Here is a 20593-nt window from a genome sequence, read left to right as displayed (position 1 = left end):
CTCCCGTCTAATTAATTGGCACAAACAAGGATTACACAGTAAAAAAAAAACTGTGAAATGCCTGATCCTAATGCTGATGCTGCACCTCTGTCAGGTAACGGTCCAGGTAATGTTCAGGGCTGCAGTGCACGCGTGAAAACGACTTTTATTGTGAATGTTCCCCATTGGTTTGGATTAAGTGTCACGCTTGCAGTTAATGCATGTACAATATACAAGAGAATGTAAAGATGCATATCCACATAGTAAACACCCATTATGTGATATATAGCACATATACTGAGTTCAGTGTTGAAGAGAAATGGAAGTAAAGGTGAGCACAAACTCTTCTGCACCGTGCAAAGAAACAGCTCATCCTACAGCCTGAGGCGTTTAAGGACCACCAGGGCAATCACTGCATGCATTTTGGAACAGTTTCCCAGCTTTGTTTACAGCTGCCAGATGAAGTTATTGATCATTATCCCACCTAATGAGGGTAGCGAGCGCAATTTATCTACACCGACTAGGTTTCTTTATTATATAGAAATAGGTGTGCAGCAACAGAAAGGTACAAGGACACCATTGCACCTAATTATCCTCAAACACGAGTCTGCTACCTGCTGTAAGAACAGAGGAATGTTGGTACCCCCGTGTGCTTGCGTTTATTTTCATTTTGTGTAATCTTCTCATCGTGTTCTTCACGCTCTCACTTTCTCGACTGTCGCTTGAGCACTCTTGAGCATTCTTACCGAAGCCCGGTGCCCATCACGCATGACTCACGATAACTGTTATCTTCGCACAAAGCTGCTCGTCATCATCCTTCATGTGTGAACACAGCTGTCATAGCTCCAGTTTGAGTCATTCGAGAACAATAGCGCTTGATTTCAGTATCATAACATCGGCTCATCATCTCCTCATTTCTATCCTCCTCCTCCTCATGCCTCTGTTGCTCGCTGTGGGTTGTTTATATTGAATAACATATGCATCTTCAGTCCTTCTCGTACACTAAGCTTCCAATGTGTGGGACTGGAAAATCTCTCAGTTTGGCAACTAGTGGGGATATCGAGAAAGCCAGTGTGGCAGATAGCAACTCCCTCTCTCCAGCAAGTCCCCTCAGGAAACACTAAGAGATTATTCAGGACTAATCTGTGCCTACGTTATAATTTCTGCTTTTTTCATCCAGTCTTCGCTGACTTGCGCTAAACATATTTGGTTGATCCCCTAAAAAAAATACACTGCAATGCCAAAATAATAAAAAAAAAAAAATACATTAATGAGGTTTTACTGCTGTTTGTGATCAAATGTAATCTTGAGTGTGTTTGGTCATATGATAAACTGTAGTGACAGCCGTCCAGTCACAGTTTAGAAAATGTACTTTTCTCTGTATGTTCAGGGATTGTGAGCTATAACGTCTGAAGAGAGGATAACTTAAAGAAGCATTACATACAAGGCCAAGGAGCACATGATTTAATAAATATATTTGTACTGTTGTAGTTTGTGTTAGACAAAGCTGCTACATAAACTGTGTTGTATTTCCCTACCACGTGGAAAGTCGCTACTATAAGGTGTGATCAAAAAGCTCTACAACCTTCAAAGTTTAAAAAATAAATAAATAAATGAATCCCAGATTGAATGTTGCTGCTATTCCTTTCAAGATTGTCTCCTTGTTCACCTCTGGTCCACTTCCAGTGTGGCTGCTGTTTATAGATCACTGCCTGGGCGTCCCATTTGGACCGCTTTCACTCGTGCGTCTGTGATGTTGTGCAGAAAACAAATACCTGCACAAAAGCAAACTGACCAAACTGGTGATCAGTGCTGGGTTTCCAGCTATAACCTAGAGACCAAAGAGAAGAGCTTGCAAGCGTCTGAGCTCAAATTTAATTTTCCTCCCCAATATTTGTACACTGAATTTGTCCCGCAGGCTGTCACACTGTCAGTGCGTAATTTTGCTGTGATCTCCTGACACAATTGATGGAGAACAACAATCTGAAGTGTTGTGCTGGGCCTTAATATTATCTTTTGATCACACCTGGCAGATTGGTATTGGAAAGCCATGTAAAGAGCTTACTCCTGCTCTTCACTGGATTTGTTTATGTTGGGATTCAAGTTTAGGTTAAAGTTCATTACCTGAGACGAGGCTAAGAGCAATCATACATCTTTGGTTAGTCCTACTTCTTCAGTCATGTTCTCCTGTTAAAGTTATCATGGAAACTATAAAGCATAACAGGTGCATTGTTCAAACCAGAAAATAGTTTGATCTGAATTAGCTGGAGATAGCTAGCACTCATGTCTCGCCTTTCTATGTGTGTCTGTAGCCAAAAACAGGCAGCCAATCAGATCACCGCTTCACCAGCTTTCCTAGCCATTCAGCTCTCCGATTCGTCAGCCCTCCCACCATGAGTCATGAAGGACAGGAAGAGGTGGGACGGGAGGTGGAGGAGGTAGGATCAGGAGGGCCTTTTGTGCCTCCTAACTCCCCCCTCCAGAGGTCCCTCCCCAGACTTAAGAAACCCCTTCCACTATTCAGCCCTTTTCCTCCCGCTCCTCTTCCTCAGCATCCTCCTCCTCCTCCTCCTCCTCCTTCTTCTCCTCATCTTCCACATCATCCCATGCCAAGCCTTGCTCTTCCTCATGCTCCTCATCCTCAGGAATCTCTGGTGCAGCATCAGGGCCCGCAGAGCTTTGGGAGGTGAGAACTAAAAGTGCTTTACTGCTACTGCTGCCCACCGTTCACCCTCACTTCACATATTCAAGGAGCGAATTATGTGACGTCTGCTGCTTCCTTCCACCTCCCCTCTTAGTTTCCCCTCTGCTCTGTCCTCACCCCCTTACCTTCCGTGGAAGAAGGTTTTCTATTTTATCAGGCAACTTGTCGACCTGCTGTTAGAATTGTGATAATCACCCCTATTTTTTGTTTTGTTTTGTTGTGATAATGTCCAGTGATGAAATATGAGACCAGACTTTTTTTATTATTATTATTGTGTTCTCTACTTCTTGTCATTTTAATTCAGGCCTGAGCTGATACCAAGTACAGCATTGATCTTTTCATTTCACGGAACACTGCAGCCTTACTCCATTAGATCAGGGTCAGCACCCAAAAATAATGAACATATAATCTCTTTTTGATGCATTACGCTTTAATGTCGCATTTTCCATTTTCTCAACACGGCACTATCAAAGACAAAATCTTCTGGGAAAAATATACTGTAAATTCTCACTGTAATGCCTATCTGCTCTCTGTTATTAATATAACAAAAAAAGAGAGTCAACCCCGAGACTGCACACTTACAAATCAGTCTCAGTGGGAGTTTAAACTGTGAGTGAAGCGAAGAGCCAAAAGAACGATTGCTTTGAAAGCTTTGCGGCAACTTGCAAATGTAAAACTTGAAAGAGAGCGAAATGGTTTTGGTATTTGTTCTCGCTGCAGTGGACGTACAAGTGAAGGAGTTCTGTTTGCTGCAGCCGCTGATTAGAAATTACTGGGAGGTCTGAGGCTGGAGGGCATAAACTGCAGCTGAACCACAGAGTTTGAAATCTTAGTTTTTCAGCTTTTTCCATCTCTTTATGGAGCTGCATCTTTGATTAAATCTGTGATCTGTTATGGGTTTTTTTTGTTTTTGTTAACATTACACCTTCTTTTGTGCTTGTGTTGCACAGTCTTTTAACCAGTTACCATTCATTGTCACCACCCGTTGTGCTGTGGACCCCTAAAAGGAGCAACCAAGCAGTTATTCACTTGTGCAACATTAACAAAGTTGACATGGACTTTTAAAGTGTCACAAACTTAATGCAGGATTTTCACACTTCCAGTGACCTGTGCACTGAATGCAGGCTTAAGAGCTCAACAGCTGAGCAATATACAGCGATTTTACATTTGTCTGTATGGCTCTGTTCTGGGACCACTCTGTCCTTCCACACACACACATTCAAGGAAAGCATAAGGAAAGGAACCCCCCTTTACAGAATATTGGCATTGATTGCATCAGAGCTGGGGTGCCAAGGGGAGGGTTGCTAAATGTCTTCCACAACAGTTGCAGACCAAAGCACAGTGCTTTGTCAGTTGGACATTGGTATCCGCTGAAGCATGAGCTAATGGGGACCGACTTTTCCTGTCTGAAAAAACACTGTACCCAGTGTTGCTAAACTAAATATTAACAGAGACGTGAGCAGGAGGGGTACTGAGAGGGAGTGATGCTTAAACCACCATCTATTCAGTTGCACATTTTCTTATTCTTGGAGGTATGAAGGCTTAAAAGTAAAGCCCGGACAATTTTTTGGCGGGACAATAAATCATCAGCTGATGTTAGCTATTTGCTAATATATCGGTATTTGCATTTATAATGCCATTGCCTAGTTTGTCCACTAGAGGGCAGTCTGCAGCTTCCCTGTTGGCAACATGTGCTTGGAACGCCATAAACAACAACAAAAACAACAACCAGCTGATCTGAGCAGACCTGGGCAGAGCATAAATAAGTAAATAAATAACTACACATAACAAATGTTAGGGAAATCTGTTTGTTTCATGTGTCTGAAAGAGAATATCGGCCAATATATTAGAATATCAGATTATTTTTAATCACCAGTTATCGGTATTGGTCTTAAAATCCTATATCGGTCAGACTTAAAAGGAGTTATGATCAATTTAGTAGTAGCACCAGTTTCCAGAGGGAAGGGGGTCAGCACAGCCACCTGATGGCAAAAATGTCCTATTGGTTCTCTTTCACACTTATTTTGTGAATGATTTTCCCACGTCACCATGGTAGATGGTCACCATGGTAGATGGGCACCATGGTAGATGGTCACCATGTGCATGTGTCCTTAAACGTGGGCAGTAACCAGTCTAAGTCCGTGTCCATCCTGGATTTTGGACATCACACCACCACTCCTCCACTTGTATGACATCTAGTTGGAGCACTCACTGGATCTCCCTCATTATACGCTGACAGTGCTACTGCCAACGATCACAGCAAAACAAGGCAATCACTATTATTTTCTGTTCTGTGGAGCTCCCAAGCTTGTCAGCTAAAAATCTGCGAGCATCTGATAAGCCTGTGAATTCCTGACAGAGCATTTCTCTGTCCTCCAGCCTCTCCCTCCCCATTATTCTAACAGATGTTTTTCTTCCCTCCCTCAGCCTTCCTGAAGCGACACCATCATCAGACCCCACGTGGACGGAGGCAGGAAAAAGCAAAGAATATGTCGCAAAAGAAGAGGAGCTGTACGCCCAGTACTTCACTTTCTGACTCACAAAATCCTAATAATGTCAAAAAAAAAAAACAAGTAATGGGACAGAGAGCTAAAGTTGGACAGCGATCAAACTGCAGGTTTCGAGAGTCATTTGGGCGACATGAATATGAGACGTCCACTCCTCATTGCAGCACTCCCATCTGTCGTGCGCATCACCGAGTGAATTTAACCGTAGGGCTTCCATACATGGTGAGCATGATGAGTAGTGTGCCTTGTCATTGCTTCATCATGAACGTGTGCATGGCAGAAAGAGGTGAAGTGACATAAAACATTAGAATACAGCAGTTTGTCTTTATATTTATACCATCTGTTATTCTGCAAAATAGACCATTTGTATGAGCTCTCATGCTAACCAACATAAAGTATAACAGAAAATTACAAGTTAAAAGGAATTATTGTGTTTATAATTTAAAATTGATAATTTATTTCATGCCCTACGACAGGCTGGCGGCCTGTCCTGCCTCTCACCCTATGGCAGCCGCAATAGGCTTTATTTAAGTGATACACTGATTTTTTAGTTGAATGAGGAGGTCCGGTTTTATTTGATCCAGGAATCTTTCCCATTAGGCGAATGTTTTAACCACTACAGAAATTTTCAGCGTAGCCAGTTTAAAGATACAAAGTTAAGAAGTCAGCCAGCACCCCAACTTACCCAACCACCTGATTACCTGAAGAGGATGTCGAAGTTATCGTCTTCATCCGTGGGTTCAGTCTCTTATCCGTTGGCTGCAGGTCCTTCCAGCCTATCAAAAGGTCGGCTCTTCAGCTTTTAGATGTAGTTTGTCTTTGAAAAGGTGTTTTCTCAGATCAGATGTGTTGCCATGGCCAGCTTTGCATTTTGTACTGCAAATGTTTCCTGTGCATTGAGATTTGAAAAGCGTATGCTGCCGTTACCATGTATGTTAGTCCTTTAACACATGACATCACATGGTCTCGCTCAATTTCTTCCTCTAACCCAGATGTGCTCCGGTACCAAAATTTGGCACCAGTTGATGACGTGTGACTCGGTACTCGGTGCCAAGTTGTGCACCCAACCCTTGTGCAAACATATAAAAAGCCAGTTTGATATCAGGTAATGTAATTAAAAATGCTCCAACAACACAAAAAGATCAGTTTTAATAAAATGAACAGGCTGAGGTGTAGCTTAGCCTAATGGCTACAAAGGCCTTGTCACCACCCACCTGCTACGTACAGACCATGGCTGATTTTAAGCCTTTATACAGTTTAAACAGGCCAGTTATATTAAAGCCTGATCCCCACACAGGATATTTATACTCTTAAAAATTGATATTTTAACATAGGACTCAATGAGAATTGACTTGATTTTGGAGCCAGCCTCAAGTGGTCATTTGGGGAACTGCAGTTTTTCTGTTTTATTGCGGCTTAGTTGTAATTCAGCAATCTTGATATTCTTTTCTTTTTTAAAAAAAATCAATTATGATAAAATAACTGATAAAAATGAGTTGTAATAATCCTTATTCTGAACTATTAGAAAGTTTAAAGATCCATGAAGTACTAAATACTTCCATGTAACTCCAAAAATTGACATTTTGAGCTCATGCAAATGTTCAGTGTTGCAGGTAGCATGCTGTACAGTTAGTGTGTTAAAAGAAATGAGTGCGTAGCTCATCGATGTGTCTTACAAGCTGTAATCTGTCCAGGAGAGCTTTCAGAGCTCAGACAGGATGAAGTGATTATGCCTTGATACTTGCCTTTGGTCCATCTGTAGTATAAATACACATTTCTCATCCAGACCTGATCTTGAGGGAAAAGGACTGACCTGGCTGTTCATTCGAGTTGCGTTTTTGGCATCTGCAGTACGATAAACTACAGTGCACCACAATAACGACACCAGCAAAAAAAAAAAGAGACTAACTTTAGCTTCCTGTCCCAACACTTTAACTCTGTACATACAGTATATGTTTGAAAGTCATTTGCAGAGCTCTGAGCTGTGCGAGGGGCGCTTGATTTACTGCTTCAGAGGCCTCGATGGTCTCGGGAGGGGGAGACATCACGGTAAACTAAATCAAGCACCCCTCGTCTTTTTATTATTCCAGTATTTATAATGTAATGAGCTCCTGTTTTTCTACGGTCTGTTTCTGATGCCAGCAGGCCTGAGACGTTCAGAGGAAGAGTTCTGTCGGCGACATGCAGACACTGGTTGACTCCTAGCATTTTTTTTTTTTTCTTTTTAATGCCAAGGAGTGTTCAGTTAGCAGCTAGGAGTTCATGTCAGCGCCTGAACCCTTTGGCTGCGTGTCTCTGCCTGCGGGGCAGACCATAGAGCATGTGAAAACAGAAACACTATCATAATGCTGCTGTTGCACACTTTAAATCTTCTTTACTTTGGTGTACTGTCTGTTTTTGTTTGGTTTTTTTGTCTTTTTACTTGACTTGAAAGTTTACATAGTCCCTTGTGATGAAGTCCATTCAGTAATCTGTACAGTTGCCAAACTGCATGGTCATCATCAGCCTGAAAGAGGCTCTATTTGTAACTTCTTAAAAAGTGGACAGAGAGACACGAGTTTGCTTCCGTCCGCTCAACAACGCAGACATGTTTCTGTTCAGCGCGATCGATGCTCGTCTTCCATAACATGCTTGGCCGAGGCCGCGGATTCCAGGAAGTGTTTGGGCTTTCACTGTTTGAATTCATAGCTGGGGTAATATGCAGGGGGAAGGGGGGGCAGATAAAAGGAGTGTCATAGTATTTGGTAACCATACCAAATACACTACATTTCATTTCCTGTTAACGTTCTTTTAAGCAAAACCACGTGGGAATATGTCATTACAGTAAATGAAACAAAAACTCTGCACACTACAATCTGTGCATTTGACTTCATGCTCCTGAATAACTTCATATAAGCTCTTCATTGTATATAATAGAAGTAGAACCTCATTGTGTTTGTATGCCTGATATTATTTAACTCCAGTATCAAGTGTGTATGTATCTTTGAAAGATTTAGCCAAGGGTTTGTAGTAACTGCAGAACAAGGAAGGCAGTGCTTAAGATTATTATTAATTTTTTTAAACATGTTTGTGACACCAGCAGTCAGTCAGTGTTTTGAGGGACGCGGTGGCCTTGTGTCTAACTAGTGTGTCCTCGGATTTACCTCAGATTTACCCGGACTGAAGCTGGCTTGTGCTGGAAGCGGTTCCCTCTGTTTGATAAGTGTACGCACACGGTGTGAAAACCTTCATTTGTCAGCAAAGCTTCTGTTGTGTCGAACATGTTTTAAACATCGTTTAAGGCCACGCCGCCCTCATCTGTAGATACACAGATATCGGGTGCAGCTACTGGATCATTCATATGGCACAACCCTGTGTTCGCTTATTCTGCTCATTTGGGCGGCTTCAGCAAGCACGACTCAAAGCGAGCTTGCGATTACAGTCTGCTGTATATCAATCGTCTCGTTTGCTCGAGGCTGTCTCATTAAAGTGAAGAGCTAAACACTTCCTGAAACCAGATTGAGACACGGCTGTCTGTCTTTGTGGCATATGGGAAGGACAGTAAAATGAGCCGTTAAATAAAGAAATATGACAGTAAATACTGCCATAGGCTCTGACCCCCGCTGACCTCCGTTCATTTTCATCAGGTTCAGAAAACAAGATTTATCTAAAAACCGATGAAAACTGTCCCATATGACATGAATGCAGCAGCTAACACCGAGGCTTTAGCTCTGCTTGAATGTCATCATGTTTCCGCTGTAAATACTGACCTGTAATACAACAGACCCCCCAGCAAAGGACCAATACATCAGCCTAACATGGCTGTATCCTTCCTGGGATCCCAGCCACACGACACCAAACCACAGCTGGTTCATTCCTCCACGCACACTGTGAAGATTTATTCAGATAAATCGGCTTAAATCTGCGTCCAACAGTGCAGACGCCTTCTGTTTCTTCTTAGTTCTTAAGTTAGAATACAACTTCTCACAGTCGCATCTGATTTTGCACCTCCTTTACTCCACTTTGGGCACGCTCGCATTAACCCCAGCTGGATGTAAATAATTTTACTGTGATTTAAAAATGAGAGAGACTTGAAAATTGTTTAAGCCAGGTAGCCACTGCCTTGGAAAGCAGCTGTTGAGGAAGAAGTCAAAGATTTTATTTTTAAATTATTTTGCACAACTGTTTTTTTTTTTTTGTTTGTTTGTTTGTTTTTTGTTTTTTTCTGAGCACTTTACAGACTTCTTGTTGGTGTTTGTTTGAAATTCCAGATGTGGAGATCTTCCAGCAGTTTGATTGGGTCCGTTTATAGCGGTGGATCTGGAGCTCTCGGTCATGATCATCATGACGGCTCCAGAGCTAAGTGGGCGTTGTGGAGAGACTGATTATTTTTAATGAATGAACATATGCTGTGGTCCTTTAATTTAGTTTTATTTATTTATGTTTTTATTGCTGTTTTGTTTCTGCATCCAACTTTATGTCCCTGTGTTTGGTTTTGTCCTTAGATCTACTGATTGTTTTGTACGTTTTTTTTTGGGGGGGGGGGGGGGGGGGGGGGGGGTTATTAATTAATTGATTGATTTAATGCTTTAATTGGTTCTTACATGTCCTGCCTTTTGCATCACACATTTTCTTGTCTAATGAAAGCAGAATTATGAGGAATGTTAGCTTTTCTAAATGAATTGGGACTATCTTTAATATCAACCGGCCGCCATCAGAGACCCATAAAAAACTGCAGAAAAAAATTAAAATCTTTATGACATCACTCCAATCGCACATAAATACGAATCTCCTTCAGTTTGTAACAACTGAGTGAAAAGTAACCTGATGTCTCCCCTGTGATCATCTGATGATGTCTGTCTTGCCATTTTTTTTGAAGTAAAAATATATAACAGTAATAACAATATTTATTTATATTTATTTTAATTTCTGTTGTATGTTATGAAACAGTAAAATTATGATTGTGAGATAAAGACGTGCTGCTGTGCTCATTTGTGTGGGTGGGATTTCTCTGAAAAAAGTTCAACTTTCATAGGATTTGTGTTGATTCATCACTCTGGTACTGATGATATCATCTTTTTTTCTACTCTATGCCTGAACTTACAGTATTTGACGCATGCTGAGATGTACGACTGGATATTGCCAGTTTCTGGGATGTGATATTTTAGATATGTGGCTTTTCTGTTTACATAAACAGCAAAAAGTAATTTAGGTCCAAACGAACTCTTGTGCCCTACAAGAACAGCTGGGAAATAACAGGCAGGAAGTTGATGGAAGGTGATTTTCAGAAGGCTCTTTCCCCCCCACAGTTATTTTTCAAAAAATATAACATGACTGCAACATTACTGAAACTATTAAAATAAAAGAAAACTGTAATAAAGTATCTGACATTTAATATGAAAGTTCTTAATGTGTTTTTAGGCTTAAAAGTCGAGCCCTGCACATGGCACAAAGATGGAACCCAGACTGAGTGTAGTTCACAATAATTAACTGGATTTAATTTTAAGTTAATTTAAAATTATTCAATTCAGTTTTATTTGTATAGCACCAAATCACAACAGTCGCCTCAAGGTACTTTATATTGTAAGGCAAAGACCCTACAGTAATTACAGAGAAAAGCCAACAATTTAAACAACCCCCTGTGAGCAGCACTTGGAGACAGTGGGAAGGAAAAACTCCCCTTTAACAGGAAGAAACCTCCAGCAGAACCAGGAGGGAGGGGCAGTCAACTGCTGTGATTGGTTGGGGCTGAGGAGGGAGAGACAGGACAAAAGACATGCTGTGGGAGAGAGACAGAGATTAATGACTAATGATTAAATGCAGAGTGGAGTATAAACAGAGTAAAAAGAGGTGAATGAATAGAAACACTCAGTGCATCATGGGAACCTGCAGCCTAGGCCTGTTCCAGCATAACTAAGGGAGGGTTCAGGGTCACCTGATCCAGCCCTAACTGTATACCATATACAGTACCAGTCTAACTATGAAGAATATTTCCTGCTCTGTGCCGGTGCTCACCAAGTGGAGAGAAAACGTCCTTCCTTACCTTAGCTGCGAGCTGTCTGCTGTATGGTGTTGGGCAGGTGTTGAAAGGGCTGTAAAACCAAACCAGTAAGCTAAGCTCGGATGAAAAGCTCACAGCAGCTGCACAAAGACTGTGTACAAAGAGAGATGGATGGAAAGACGCTACTTCAAATGTACTGACATGCAATTTATTTGGTGTTCCACAGTTTAAACATCAGGTGGTACAGTTTTTCAAACATACAACAGAACAAAAATAAGTCATACTCCCATATGTGCATCTCATATATTTCCAAAAACAACACAATTTGATAATTAGGTATCTGTTTCTGCAAGACAGGATTTAAGAGTCTCACTTTTTTTTTTTTTTTTAACATATCATGGCTGCTAACATTCAGAAATTTCTACTGTAATAAACAATAGCGTAGCTGTACTAACTAAACAGACACAGCTTTAAACAATTCACACCATGCAAAGTGAGTTTCCTTCACACCCGTGAGTGTAACTCAGAGATTCCCTCTGAAGCGCACCGTAAAGCAAACCTTTCATTGTTAATAAGAGGTTGAAGATGCAGTCAGACTGCACTTCACATGCACTCTTTAAAGGTCTGCAGCACTTAGAGTCGTTTCTAAGTATCATATTAAGTATATTTATAGATGTCAAACAGGAGTAAGAAACACGCTGAATCTAATGGCAGACATGCTGCAGCTGCAGTGAGCTGATTGGCTGCCATCAGCGGTAATTAGTTCAGTGAAAGTTTATTTAAAGTAGATTTTCATTTTGTAAATGATGTTGTGTAGATGAAAGTTGCTTCTCCGCAGCAGTTTAAAAAAAAACACGGGGGGGGGGTTTAAAATGAAAGTATCTTTAAAATTCTCCACTGTGTTTTTTGAGATATGGCCACAGGGAGGCGCCAGAGTTTGAAATTTCAATAGAATTAGAATCTTTTTTTTTTTTCTTTTTAACGTATAATTTTTTTTTTTTTTTTTTTTTTTTTTTTTTTTTTTTAGATACCCTCAGTGTAGAAGTCTGAGTGAAACAGTCCAGTAGGTTTACAGGTTTAGGCTGTGGTCAGCAGGTTTAGCAGCGTATGTGATTGGTTTTGCGCACAGGTACAGGTACACAGGCCTTTGTGTTTGCAGATTTATGGCCACCCCTGCCACAGCTGTGGGCCAATAGAGAGTGACAAATTATATTTAAAAAGAAGTGTAAGGGGCTTAACTCTTTGGCAGTTCTTCCAGGGCAGCAACATTATATTTTGAGGCATGTTGTTCTCAGATTTCCCCTCTTACTTTTTGCTCAACTTTTAGGGTTTTTTTTTTTTTTTTTTAAACCAACGAGACGTTTGAGGAAACCTCAGTGAGGCCTGGGTGTTTTCCTGTGAACTGTCTGTGGTTTCTGTCAGCTGCAAACCAAGAAAGACGTGAAAATGCTCATGGAAAAAAAAAAAAAAAAAACATTTCCAGCATGTTTATCTTTCTGCTGGGGGTGGGGGACGGGGGCTGCAGGAAGTAAGGAGGAGGGCTCGTGGGAAATGGAAGTCAAACAGTGGTGATGTATTGATATTTCAGCATCATTGCACTTCGTCGTGCTTGTACGGTACAGTGGGAGTCGTCGTCCTTTGCAAATGAGCACAGTATTAATCTGAATGAGCAGCAGAAAGAGGTACAAGCGCATCGGTGAAGGTTAAACTGCTGAAGTCGGGTCACTTTTGATCATTCCCTTGAGACGGAGTGCAGCTGATTCCCGATCAGCTCTCACATCACCCTCGAGTTTTGCTGTGAATTGAGAGTTTGGCCGCTTTTGGTTTTCACACGGAGTCAAAACTGCCGCCATGGGAAACGGGGTTAAGCTGATACATGCAAACTGTATTATTGCTTCTTTCAAATTTATATATATATATATGAATCTGCATGTATCAGTGAAACCCTCATCCTTGCCAAAACTCTCTCTCTGCGTGCGTCTCTCAGCTGCTCAGCAGGACGATGATGTAGATGAGAAGCAGGCAGATGAGGATGAGGGTGAAGTTGACGAACAGCTCCTGCAGGTTCCTCTTGGCTTGCGGGTTCACCTCAATCTGAGACGCTCGGCGAATGGCCGATTTGGTCATGTGCTGGACGCGCTCCATGGAGGGCAGCGGGGCCGGTTACAGTTTGATCGGCTTGATTGGGAAACGCGGGAGGTCAGTCAGGCTGCCGGGGCCTGTTGGTGCAGCCCTGGTGGGGATGTGAAGATGAGCTCGGGTCAGGTGGGACAGACGAGCCTCTCTTATCTTCTCTTTTTTTCTAGTGGCAGAAAGACAGGGGGAAAGATTGTTAAACACATATGAAGAAAAAAAAAAAGGCCCTCCCTTCCTCTGGGTGATGCTTCCTGGTGGGGGTTTGTGACCTTTTCATATCGCAGCACATAGTGTGATGATAAGAGAGCTGCTCAAGAGGCGCCAGCTGAGGCCTGATGATGTGCTAAGCTGGAGTGCAGTCTGAGTGGCAGCAACACAAATGTCACAAACCGCAGCGGGAATGAAGCACTGTTCTGGGACATGTTTGTAAAGAGGAAAAGAAAAGTTTAAAACGTGTTTTTGTCTCTCGTGCTTTTTCCCCTCTCGTTGCACCCTCATGAGCTCAGGTCGCAGATTGTGAGCGGAGTGCGTAAACGGGAGATAAAAGCGCGTCACGCGGTGCAGCTGCGGGCTCTCCACGCTAGTTTAAATCCCTTTTGTCATCTGATCTGTGACTTTCCTGAGATCAAAGTCACCGTGACAAGGTTACCGTGCTTCCGCATTAGAGGCTCCTGCATACAGTGAAAAGCTTCCCACTTGTACATCAGCTGCGCCAAGTTCTTTTCTATTTTTAACAAGATTAAAATTCACGCAGGTGGCCCCTGCTGGGTGCATTGTTCATTACACCCCATATTACAAAGAGGCTCAACAGTCTACAGACGGCTTAGGAATCCGAGAGCTTTGCTGCTAGAGGTGTGGGTGTTAGGGTGGTAATCCAGGAGCTGCATATCCTCCGTGTAAAGTTTGGAGTTTGTCCTGAGGGTGGCGCTAAAGGAAAGTGCCCCCACACTTAATGCGCTTTTACTATTGCTCATGATCATTAAACTGCACTTTCCCCCTCTAATGTGTCATTTTTATTCAGTCTCGTTTCCTTACGTCTGTAAAAAATTAAAACAGCTATTTTTATCTTTCCTCTTTTGTTCCTACCACCTTCAATCTGCCTCTGAGTCACTCATTATCACTTGGCATGTTGACACTTTTGCGCACACTTTCTCGTACCCCGTGGGATTACTCGTTCACTCCGTAAAAGCGCCAGTCTGCTCGCTTCAGACCTCACTCAAGTGGAGCGTGGAGTGGCTCTGGCAGCGGGAGGTTTGAGGGGTTTGATTTCCGAGTGCACAGCCTGGCTTCATGCATGCTTTGAAGGAGAGTCTTAGCTTGAATTACCCGTGTTTAGAGGCGTACTGACAGAGTTCATTAGTCCAGCGCTCCGCAGACTGCAACACAATCTGATTAAAGCTTTTTGGGTCATGCTGGAATATGATACGACAGTCTGGTGTTTTCACGCACAGGCGCACACGCTGTGTGTGATGTGCGTCTTCATCTCACCAGCTGTTTTAACTCTGGCACACGTCTGACCGGCTCCTCAAGACGTATGTCTGTCATATGGTCAACGCTAGTAATTGTGTTGCTCATGCTCCCTTTAGAGTTTGTTAAAAATTCAGCTCAAAACGGCTTTTTTTTTTTTAAGGGAAAACGAGTGTCCTCAAACAATTCCACCAAGGATGTGAAATGAAGCAGAGCAGAATGCCAGAAAGTAATCAGGATGAATTTTCCCTGTCATCTGTTTATGAAACGGGTTTTTTTTTCCTCACTTCACTGAAACAGAATGAAGTTTGAATCATTTCATTCTGATTGTGGGCTTTATTTGGAGCATTTGTATTCAGGTTGAACTTTTAAACTGATTAGACTGGCTCCATGTGGGCGGAGCCTTTGACTTTATGACCTGTGATTTAGGTCATCAGGTGGAGCTCTTTCACCTTATTATTTTTGGTCTCATGCATGGTGCACGTGAATTTAATGCCTGATTTGTCTTTAAAATGACAAGTCAACTGGGATCGGCGTGTTAAAGTTTTTATTTTTAATTTTTAAAGGCTTATAAAGAGCAGGAGGGGAACCTGGCAGCAGACCTAACCGTGAAGGTCACGTGATGTTTTTTTTTTTTTTAGATTTCCATGAGACATGAGCAAGTAAGCGGCCAAAAACATATCCGTTAATAACTTAAAATAATTTTGAAAAATGCATAATATTATAAAAGGTTTGTTATTTATTTATTTTTGGCCCGTTCCAGTGTATTTTCTCAGCACCACCTAGCGGCCCGTAGATGAACCGCAGCCTGAAGCGGCGGCTACCTCACTCACCATCAAGAAAAAAAGAAAGACAGTTGATAATCTAGGCTTCCCTCTGACAGCAGCTCAAACCACACCTAAAGAAATTAATATTCATACACGCTGGCATTTCCTTGCCCAGCTCTGTTCCTCTCAATCATTCAGTGCCCCGGGTCACAAGCCTTCCACTTCTACTTATCTTTCTCTCCCTCGTTGCTTCCTTTTCAGGTTCTGTACGAGAAATTAGCATTTTTGTGCAGCTTCTAGTTTGACCTTTGAGTTTAAATTACATCCACTTTGTATGCGAGCCTGCACACTGTGTGCCTGATAACAAGTGAGCGACTGGTGCTCCGCTTCGTCCTCGGCTCGTCTGCAGCAAACGCATCATTATGAACTGAGTGCTGCCAGTCAGTCGTGCTGTGATACGGCATGACTGACACGCAGCTATTCTTTCCTGCGTCTAGCATGCAAATAATCCTCATTTCCACTCAAGGAAATGAGTGAAAATGCAATGTTGACAGTAAATATAAAGGTTGGCGTTTTGGAGCCTGGCGCACTTATCTCCTGAACATCAAACTCCTTCAGTGCAGCACCCCCCCCCCCCCCTGGTCTGTTTATACATCTCATAGGGCCACACAGACTCAGCTGCTGCTCTCTCAGGGGGTCGATCCATGTTATTATTCCCATAATAAAAGCATTAAACTGAACAAGTTGCAGCAATTGGAGGAGTCAGGCAGCTTAGAGCTCCCTGTGTCACATGAAACGTGCTCCAACTAACTTTACATACACACAATCTTTTATGTAGGTTAAAGCTATGGTACCCAGCCTTTATTTCAATGGCCACACAACAGTTAATTGAACTGTGCCATTATAGGGGCCAGGGCCAAAGGGCTGTTGATTAAACCTGAGAGATCCAAAAGTGTTGCTTATACAGGATCCTGAGCTGAACGCTGTATTTTGTGTCCTAAACACTGTGAGTGAAATCAAACGCTAAGTAGAAGGACACTCACAGTGCATACCTCCCTCACCCTGAAGTGTCTGTGTGCCAATACTACGCTGCAATAGATGCCACCCAATGTTGTCACAATCCATCACAAATTACTAGATCACAAAGACTAAAAATGCATTTGATTGGCTTTTAAAAACTGTAAAATATAATAAAGATATATGTGATTGATTATTAGGTCTTTTAATTTAAAATATTAAAAATACAATGAGATATCAAAAGTAACTGTTTATACCTGAGTACCAAATTTCATTGCAATAGATGAAAAATTCACTGAGATATGATTAAAAATTTTCACCAATGATGGTGAAAAAGTTTTGGTGAACTTTGACCTTGATAGATAATAAAAAGATAATGAAATCAGATGTTCTCAGGCACCTGAGGATCATTTCCACAAAGTTTAATCAGTTTTGACTTGTGTTGCTGACAGACAGACAGGCGTGAGAACACAACCTCAGCGGGCGAGGCAAGAATCTCAAAGCAACACCGGATGATGGAGTCAAGAAAATCTTAAAAAAAAAAAAAAAAAAGTTAAAATTATATTTTAAATGTGTGTCTTTGTAAGAGTTTCATGTGTCTTACAGAGGTTATTTTAATAATGTTAACTGACAGGTTAACTGCTCTGTAATTTCCCGTCCTAGCTCCATCCTTTCATATGGAAAAGGCTCCAAAATCCAAGCAGTAAATGTCACACTTGGTTCTTCGATTACTCGACTTCTAATTCCACCCTTCACATTCACCTCGTAAAGCTCGAGGATAAGTCAGATTTTATTTTTAGATTATCACCGGTAAAGTGCAGATTGCTGCTCCGGGCTGCTGAAAGGACCGCGCTGTCCTATAAACACAATCAGCTGTTGTTAGCCAGGTGTTACATATCTCCAGTGTGACGAGAGGTGCTGATGTTTTCAGAGACTGAAATAGCTTCATAATGAACTTTTAGAATAATCTGAGCTTTTTTTTTGTGTGTGTGTGTGTGTTCTTCTGTGAGATGTCAGCGTGTGCCAGAGCGTGCAGGTACGCACACGCCACATTTCCAGCCACGTTAGATCCTAGAGTGACTAAAAATAAGTTATTAGCGATGCCTTTTGTTGTTGCAATCAAAATCAGCACTCGAATGTGAAGTGGCTGCTGTAAGTTTGGCATTTCCTCTCAGAAAATGATTGACAGCTATGAAGTATGTAGGTTAGGCAGATGCACGGGCTCATTGATGTTGACCTGTTACTCTAATTGGGTCGTGGTGAGCTGCACCCACTCTTTGATAGCAGCTGCTGCGAGCCAGTACTTCGTTTTAAATTTGACAGTAGATTTAATCTGTACATTTATATGTTTTTTATCATTTAAAACAATCAAAACATCTGGTAATTACACACTTGCTACAGAAACTGTTGATGTAATTATATGTATATTGGAAAATAGAGAGATTTGATGTTTGTCATAAACACACACACACATGTTGTCTTGTATAGCGTGATATAAACACATTATTCATCCTGTAGTATTAAATAAAACTGATTTTAAAAAAGAAACAAGCGCCGAGGAGAAACATCTACGGCTGCATTTATCATAACAGCTGATTATAACCAGCTAATGTGTGTTTTGTATTTGTCACACTGCAGGAAGAAAATCCTCCCACCCAGCTGTTTCTGGCATTGCTTTTTATTATGTGTAACTAGCTCCTTATACTGAGAGGTCATGGAGAGGTCATGGTAGAGTAAAGCTGCATCTAGAAGTTGGTAAAAAAAAATGGAAAGGCATAAGAAATAGAATAAGATAATCAAAGAAAAATAAATCAGGTTTCACTTCTAACACAATGATTTGAAAGACACTGACTGGACCAGACTGGGAAATACACTGCAGTGTGCTACTGTAACCTTTAGTATTATTAAGACTGAGTTGATTTGACTCCTCAGCGCTCTAAAATAAAATCATGTGCTCAGGAGAGGAATGCAAGAAAGTGGGGATGAGTGTTTACCCCTGTGGGAATTTTAGTCCAGTTCCCATTCCCCCTGCTGCTCTCTACAAAGCTGCTGGGAGCAATGACTTTATAAGAAGCAGTGATTCATACTGTGCTCCTTAATATCTGATCCCAAAAACATCCTTTGTACCTGTTTAACTTCTGCACGTACAGTAAGAATATCCTTCATGTACCTAACCAGTTAAATGCCTGACTCAGATACGAATAAATGACTCCTCTTATCACAAGATTTACCCCGGGGGGGCTTTTATCCCGCCTGTTTCATTGGTTATCATCATTATCTCGCCATCGGGCTTCATAAAAGAGCAGCTCGGTCTGTAGAGGATGCTGGCTCTTACCTTTCAGATGAGATGAGAGCTGGTTGGAGTTTGAGAGAGAAATGTCAGATATGCAGTCCTCTCCAAGGCTGTAAACACAATGAGAGATGGAGAGAGAGGGAGGGGAGGAAAAGCAGAGAGAGAGAGAGGCAGGACATCCCAGCAAAGATTTCAGGAGAGCGGGGGTACCAAATTTGTCTCAGGTCTGCTGGATTATACATGCAGCCACCGGCACGCACCAGTCGAAGTTTGGGTGAGAGTCCTAAAACCTGAGAGGTCGTTCCTGCTTTTAACACGACTAATGAAAGTGCTCGAACATACACAGAGGTGATGATACTTGTTAAAAACACGTTAAAATTACATTTAATAAAGTCAGGTTTCGGCGTCATGGCAGTCTGTTTCTGAAGGATCCAATATTATTGCTTATTTAGGATTTTTGAGGGTAAAGTTTTTGAGCTCTCTGGAGAAAATGGCCACACCTGTGAGGATGTACTGACAGCAATCTTCTAGCAGATTATTTTTCTCTTGAAATATGCGTAGTATACTTCACCAATGAAAGAAATACTGAGAGACTGGAGTTTTTGTTTTTTTTTTTATTATTTCAATGAAGTGTCAGAGTGTCAGATTTGAGAAATTTGTCATATAGGGAAGGACTTTAATCCTGATGCATTTATGCTTAACTGGGAAGAAAGAGTGTTTCCTTTTCTCACACATTGTGTGTCACTGCTGTGCCATCCTCAGTGTAATGAACGGCTCACCACGTTTGCCTTCTTCATCCTTTGTTCAGTGCATCAATGACGAGTTTGCTGGGAGGGGCTGAACACATCCCCGAGATCACTTGAAATCTGGCTTCCGATCAAATACCACACCTAGACCACCCTATTGTCTTCATTATCCTGGCAGCCTGATATACACTTGGCACAAGTGTTGTGCCTTTTGAACAGCTGATGGCACCTCTAAATATATGATATACATTTGGGCATGACCACACCAGTGAAGAGCCCGGGTATTGATCCTCTGGGACCTTGAAATTGTTGAAGCAGCAACAAGAAAGTTATTTGTCTCGTATCGTTTAAGTCGCTCAAACAACAGACTTATTTGCCTGGATGCAAATTTAATGTGTCACAGTAACATTTGTGACACCTATTCTGCTCATCACATCCATTCACTTTGAAGATATTTTAAATTTAGATAAATGGATTGGTTTTTTAGCCTTCAACACGAAGGTAGGACTGCCTGATTTTGTATCGTATTATAACCTCATGCCATAAGGAATTTGATTAAAAAAATATTTTTATCCCTGTGTGTTTGTGTGTGAAGTCCTGGACAGCATCCTCCACTTTGGAGAGATCAGTCAAGATGAGGGATTCAAAAAGAAGTCTGGAAAAAGTTTTAAAAAAAAAGACCCCCCCTCCCTCCTTCCTCCCCCTCACTGTGGCCCAGAAAGCATTGCATCTGCCTTATATGGAGAATCTGCATGTAAACAGGCTGTCAGTCACGTACTGGGAAGTCTGCTTTGTTGATGTTGCTGGTCTCTACTCCACACGGATACACACTTCAAACAATGTGAGTGCACGGGTAAGCGGATAGTTCTATCTTTTATGACAGCTGTATTTTTCCAAGCATGAAATGAAACCTTGATCCTCCCCCTTGGGAGACAGTCCCACTGTTTCAGGAACATTTGTAAATAGAAAATTAGCATAATAATAATAATAATAAAAA

The 20593-nt window shown here is 41.7% G+C and overlaps 2 protein-coding genes across 3 annotated transcripts in view; one reads left to right on the top strand and one right to left on the bottom strand.

The window, feature by feature from the left end:
* fam184aa (family with sequence similarity 184 member Aa) overlaps window positions 1-7090 on the top strand; it is a 62653-nt gene extending 55563 nt beyond the window's left edge. The window contains exons 23-24 of one of the 2 annotated variants that reach the window (XM_030747484.1): window positions 2292-2665; window positions 5111-7090. In XM_030747484.1, the coding sequence (XP_030603344.1) occupies window positions 2292-2665; window positions 5111-5219 (483 nt within the window). In that variant the 3' untranslated portion in view covers window positions 5220-7090. The remainder of the gene's footprint in view (window positions 1-2291; window positions 2666-5110) is intronic. The other variant, XM_030747474.1, reaches the window with a different exon arrangement.
* Window positions 7091-11364: 4274 nt separating this feature from the next.
* pln2 (phospholamban 2) lies at window positions 11365-18989 on the bottom strand. Its single transcript, XM_030748099.1, has 2 exons — window positions 18893-18989; window positions 11365-13472 (listed from the first exon to the last, which is right to left on the bottom strand). Exon 2 carries the CDS (start codon window positions 13313-13315, stop codon window positions 13154-13156), a length of 162 nt encoding a protein of 53 aa, XP_030603959.1. The 5' UTR covers window positions 13316-13472; window positions 18893-18989; the 3' UTR covers window positions 11365-13153.
* Window positions 18990-20593: the final 1604 nt, after the last annotated feature.

Source organism: Archocentrus centrarchus, chromosome 2 (genome assembly GCF_007364275.1).
Source record: "Archocentrus centrarchus isolate MPI-CPG fArcCen1 chromosome 2, fArcCen1, whole genome shotgun sequence".
Taxonomy (NCBI): domain Eukaryota; kingdom Metazoa; phylum Chordata; class Actinopteri; order Cichliformes; family Cichlidae; genus Archocentrus; species Archocentrus centrarchus.
This window is presented reverse-complemented; position numbering and strand designations above follow the sequence as displayed.